The 5,897-nt window shown below is 32.4% G+C and overlaps 1 protein-coding gene across 1 annotated transcript; it reads left to right on the forward strand.

The window, feature by feature from the left end:
• Window positions 1-218: 218 nt before the first annotated feature.
• On the forward strand, window positions 219-5,269 carry LOC114193383 (tetratricopeptide repeat protein 33). Its single transcript, XM_028083149.1, has 5 exons — window positions 219-505; window positions 2,859-2,997; window positions 3,203-3,234; window positions 3,964-4,050; window positions 4,812-5,269. The coding sequence occupies exons 1-5, from the start codon at window positions 317-319 to the stop codon at window positions 4,944-4,946; spliced, it is 582 nt and encodes a 193-aa protein (XP_027938950.1). The 5' UTR covers window positions 219-316; the 3' UTR covers window positions 4,947-5,269.
• Window positions 5,270-5,897: the final 628 nt, after the last annotated feature.

A 5,897-nucleotide genomic window follows, 5' to 3' on the forward strand; every position in this document is an offset into this window, starting at 1 on the left:
TATCCAAAAACTTTTATCTTCAACAGTATCCTGATAATGCTTAGATTTTTCAAAGCAGCGCTGTGGAAATGAAATACAAAAATGTAGTTTTGATAGCTTTAAAAATATACAAACCATAGAGGGTAAAATAGGTATGTCAAAATTTTGGAAGGTGTAGGAGAAATTTATGTGGTGCAGAAAGAAATTCTCTATTAACAAACCCAGAGGCCCGTGAAGAAGAACACAGAAGGAAAAAGTGAAGTTACGAGAATGTGATAGAGAGAAGAAACCATGTTCTTTCGATACAGAAACGTTGAAGAAGGAACTGGCCGTGGAAATGAAAGTGACTTGGAAGAACAACAAGAAGAAACGTTGTTTACCCACGTTGTCTCACTTCACTGACCTTCCCTTCGAGCATAACGACCAACCCCATTCACAAGATGGCGCGCGTGTTCCCGATCCCGACCAATCTCGTGCTGCACAATTGGCGGATGAATTCCAAGCTCAAGGAGACAAGCTCGCTATGGTATGTTTCTTTATTACACATACCCATGTTGATGTCTTAGGTTCAGTTGTTTATTTATTATTTATTTTGTAAAAGCGAAAGGTGGACTAAGATAAATTAGAATTGTGAAAGCTGCGTACAAGAACTTGGGGTGGGAAAATATGACTAAAATTGAATCGTTTTTCTGAACTTTTATCAATTTAATGAGACAAGGGTCGCTGAATTTATGATTTATATAGAAAATTGATGTTTTTCCCACTCTGATTTGCTTTTCTGAACGTGAATGTTAAGGCTGAAAGTTTCATACTAGTATTTTTCTTAAGAGTTTAACTACACTATACATTAAGCACTTTTCTTGTGGGTTTTTCCCAGTACATTGGATTTTAAACACCTTTATACTTTCAAGTGAAAACCAATCAAAAATCACATTTAATATAACGTAGATATTATAACAGTTAATAAATTTACATACGTAATAGTTTGTGATGCGTGATAGGTGATTGTAAATTTGTATTACCTTGTAATTGTAAAAGTTCTTTTCCCTTGTGCGTAATAAGTTTGTGTAGACTAGAGGATTTTAACCATTACTTAAGTCCTCTCCAGGTAGGAACGGTTAAAACTTTGTTAACTTTTGTTAATCGATATGAGCATATTGATGGCTTTGATAAACTACAGCACTCTATTTAACAAATAGAATCGTGCAACACAGTTTTATAAACACGAATTGAGAGAATGTAAAAATTATCTTATATTGGAGACAAGCATTTTGAATTTGTGTTCAAAACAATCCCAACCTTTTTACTGGTCGCTCCTCGGTTAGTATACCATCATAAAGCTATCAACAAACTCTTAGTCTCCATGCTTTGTCTCCATCTGAGCTATCATATTGATCCTTAATGTTAATGATGGTTGGAATTCAGTGGCCTATAAAAAAAATGAAATATATAAGGACTCTGTTAAAAAAATTAACTGTGGGTGGCTATTTTGGAAGACTTTAAATGATTTTATCGCAATCAGGAATCAGAGAATTAGAGTATGAAAATCTTGCCTTCACTCTCCCTTACATATCTTGAAATTCCTTCCCATTTCATGTCAAACTTAATGTATGTCCTAGCTTTTTTCCAATTTATGCAAGTATACTTGGAAACGTTGTTAGATCTTGTCTGAATAATCTTGTTCAACGAGAACTTATAACCGAATCAAATCACTAAGTAATATGAACTAAACTTTTCCATAAGTTAAAATTAACTAATGCGTAAGTAAAAATAAGTCTTTGAAAAAGTTTATTAAGAGAACTTCTATAAAAGTTGAACTGTATAAGTTGATTTTAGCGTATTAGAGAAGCTTAATTCATTTGACTCTGTGTTCGTATAATTGCTTGTTCAGAAGATAATCCAAACAAGACCTTCATCTGTTTGAGTCTGAGATTTTGCTTCTATAAGTTAGCTCTAGATACCAATTTGATTATTGAATTTTTTTTTTCAAGCTTTTTCCAGATTAAGCTACTCTACCTGGAAAAAAGTTTTGTTTAAAGTAAATTACGATCACAATTATCAGTCGAAGTATTGTTGATGAGTATTCTATTTGTAAGTCACTTGCATTTCAGCTATATGGACACAGCTATGGTGGCAATCTCTTAGACATTTACTTACAGTTGGGAGTAGCATTTTATCGGTTCATCTAGACAACAGCAAGATTATTTTGGTTCCACAATTAATGACTTGCTTTACAACTTATATAGAATTTGGTCACTTTATGCTTTCAAGAGATTGTTAATAGTAAAAACGATAAATAAGACATGTGCTTTTGTTATGTCTCAATTTCATCTGTCACGGGCTACATTCCAATTTGAAACGTATGATATATATCTACTTATTTTAATCTTGAAACTGTAATCAAGCTAAAAGTGAAAAAAACGTGTGGTTATTGCTTCTTCGATCTATCAATAACCAACACCAAATGTATGAAGTAGGAGGACTAGTAATCGATTACAGTGATGTAATGTAAGGACAAGGCAGGGAACAACTAAATATTCCATGAAGAATGAAGAGAAATGGTCGTCACACTAATAATCTCCCCATCATTATTCTCTTTCTCTTAGAGTATCAGGACACAAAATCTCTCAATTATGAATTTGTTAGCCTTTGCCTTGGGCTCCTTCTCTCATCCAGGATTCCCAGATCTCCTCCGACAGTTTTGATCCTTGTCCTAATTCTCTAGTCATGTGTCCGTTCTTTTTTCTTAGATTTCAATTATCTATGGGTATATATGCCATGTTCTTGTCCAACAATTTTTAAAACTTGGTGTCTCCTTGTGATGTTTTATGTCTTTGTCAGTGCCTTGTTTTGTAGTTAATAACATCTTGTTCTTGCAGGATGGGAAGTACCAGAAAGCACTAAGTAAATGGGAAGCTGCTCTTGTGTTGGCACCTGATGTTCCAATTTTGCATGAACAAAAAGCCCAAGTTTTACTGGAAATTGGAGACACTTGGAATGCTCTAAAGGCTGCAACTCGTGCGTCTGGGAACTTGATTTTGTTTAATCTTGTGTATTGAATCTAATCTAATGAAAATTTAAATTACAATTTATTCCAATTTATTATATATTTAATTCTGCAAAGAAGTAGACTATTTATGTGAAGCTTTTCTTCTGCTGATTGTTAAACTGTTAGTTGTTTAGTGCTTGAAATTTGTTAATCTATGTGCCCTCTACTTGACAGGAGCGACTGAATTGGACCCATCATGGGCTGAGGTATGATACTATTTTATTTGAATTAACCATTACACATTGTGACTTTTACAATATTCCTTCCTACTAATGATATTTATGTACATTATTTAGTTTCAGGTAGTTTTGTGCCTAAATAAGTATATAATTATTGTTTGACAATGGATGTGTGGAATTTGAAAGATTCTCTCAGAAAATTCTTAAACTCAGAAAAACTTTGACCTGTGTGTATGTGATCTATCTCATGCATATAATTGGTCTTCCTCATTTTGATCTCCAATTATGGGTTGAAATCTGAGGCAATTATATGCTGTTTGTCTTTTTTTTTTATTGAATCCAAAAAAACTAGTAGTATGAAGATATATTTGAAATTGAGTTTCACTGTCACCTGATTCACATTTGTTCTTGTAATGTATATGCTTAAGTGATGAGTGTGATCGGTACTGTAAAGGAATCAGCATTGAAAATGTAAGTGTATGATCTAGAACCATGTTAGATTTTTCTTGATTATGAGATAAAATGTTCTAACTTTTTGGCTTTCTATGCTCTATGTCTGTGTTATGATTTGGTACATGATCACTATGTTACATTTTATATCAAACTTTTTGCTGGTTGTATTTGTAGGACTTATGGTCTTAACTAGAAAATATGCCAAAGTTTGATTTTGAATCACCGTGATAATGCCTACTAGAGCAAAGCTAGTACATTTCAGTTTCATAGTTGAATCATGCAATTCAATTTTGATCCTTCCAGGCATGGGTCACACTTGGCAGAACACAACTGAATTTTGGTGAGCCAGATAATGCTATTGAAAGCTTTGACCGAGCTTTAGCTCTCAAGGTTAGTAATTGTTGAAGCACATGATTTTCTTTCCTTTTTTATTTGTATGAATTTATTTCAAGGTAATTTAGTTTCCTTTTCACAGCAAAAAAGTTATAATCAATAAATATTAGAATAGTCTCCCTATGTACGTGCATACATGTGTACTTCTTGCACTCATTATCACAATAATATTCAGTTCTTAATCTTTTTTTATAGTGTCTTCATGGTGCTTGCTTGGAGGACGGATTCAGTCTTTTTCCCGAGAAAAGTCATGTAACTCTATGTGTTGAATAGTCAACTTCAATTTTCCTAAAAACAAATATAAAACAAACCAGTTAACTAAAGTTACGTGACTTTTCTTGAAAAAAGGTTACTGAATCCGATCTAGCTTGCTTGGTACTTGGGTTAGATAATCCAGTATTGACCTTGGATTTATATTTATAAATTCAAGAACCAGATGATTGACTTCCTATAATTGGCATTCAAATATACTGGTTAAATAAAGTGGTAAATAAGTTTACAAATCACATCTTCACTAAAACACATTTTGGAGCAGTAGTATGTGGAGAAACTACTCAGTGATCGATCACAACTTCAATATTTTAATTAGCAGAACTAAATGAGAATTGTCATTTACTTTTGGGTTTGAGGTCTTTTGTGGAAATTTAGGTTCCTGGTATATATGCATGGTCTCTTCTGAAGCTTAAGCTGAATCACCACGGATATTCATATTTTCTCCAGTTTTAGATGGATACTGAACAAAGTTTATGATTGTGCAGCCTGATTACGAGGAAGCTAAAGAAGATAGGAAAACCTCTTTACATCTTGTAAAGAAGAGAAAGCAACTTCATTCATCTGGTTTGAGTGCCACTCAAAATCGCTATGTGGTGGGTGAAAAGGATGAAAACCAGTGAAGGTATATAAGCAAGGGCAAAAGTTATGATTCAACGTAATATTTGGTTATGCTAGTTGCTGTAGATATAGCAAATTTCAGTCTGTGTACTTTTCAGTAGCTCAATACTCAAAAAAAGTTCATTAGGTGGTAAAAGGTGGCGCAATGGTTATGTTAATGTGATAGTGTAAAGATGGTTGTTTCGTATAATATTTTCAAAATGGTTGAAATTCAATCATTCCCAAATTTAGAGCCGCCACTGGAAAAAAAAGGGAAAAACAACCAATGCAGTCAAAATATTGAACATATCTAGACTCAACCTAATGTGTACTGTTTATGTATAAATTTAATCGAATTGTTTTCAATTTAAGTCACTTATTCTAAGGTTTCTAACCTTCATTATTTTTGTATTATGTAACTAAATTCGGAAAATGGAGTTGTTGTATAAACAGAAGTGTAAAATAGAAGATATACTTTCTTGTTTAACAGTTTTATATCAAAAACAACTTTTTCTATTGACCTACAATTAAGGTGATTTTTGAGTCTAACATTAGGTTTTTATATCTCATAAATACATTTTTTAATTATATTTAAGATAAAATACTACATTGTCTCGTAATGAAAAAGGAACTAGTTTTAAAAAAATTTAAATTTACTGAGTTAGAATTTATTTATCGAAGTACTCCAATATCTCGATGAAACTCTAGATAATAGAAGTGGAAGATAAGGTTCAAGACAATATTCTTCATATTTAGATTGAATAATAATTGAATTTTAATATGTAATAAACTATAATTATTAGAATGGAGTTTAATGAGGGGATGCTCTCCTATTAGTAGGCTACCAATAGTTTATAATTCAAACCAATGAACTAAAAAATTAATTGTTTGCCCTAATTTATCCACTTTGGAAAGGAATATAGAGAGAGAAGAGAATGAGATAAGAACAAATCTTGGTGTTAATTTTCGCATTG

This window comes from Vigna unguiculata, chromosome 8 (assembly GCF_004118075.2).
Source record: "Vigna unguiculata cultivar IT97K-499-35 chromosome 8, ASM411807v1, whole genome shotgun sequence".
Lineage (NCBI taxonomy): Eukaryota > Viridiplantae > Streptophyta > Magnoliopsida > Fabales > Fabaceae > Vigna > Vigna unguiculata.

Coding starts and splice junctions, on each gene's coding strand:
- LOC114193383 (XM_028083149.1), top strand. CDS start 317: ATGAAAGTGACTTGGAAGAACAACAAGAAGAAACGTTGTTTACCCACG. Junction 2,998..3,202: donor TGCTCTAAAGGCTGCAACTC/GTGCGTCTGGGA, acceptor TCTACTTGACAG/GAGCGACTGAATTGGACCCA. Junction 4,051..4,811: donor ACCGAGCTTTAGCTCTCAAG/GTTAGTAATTGT, acceptor ATGATTGTGCAG/CCTGATTACGAGGAAGCTAA.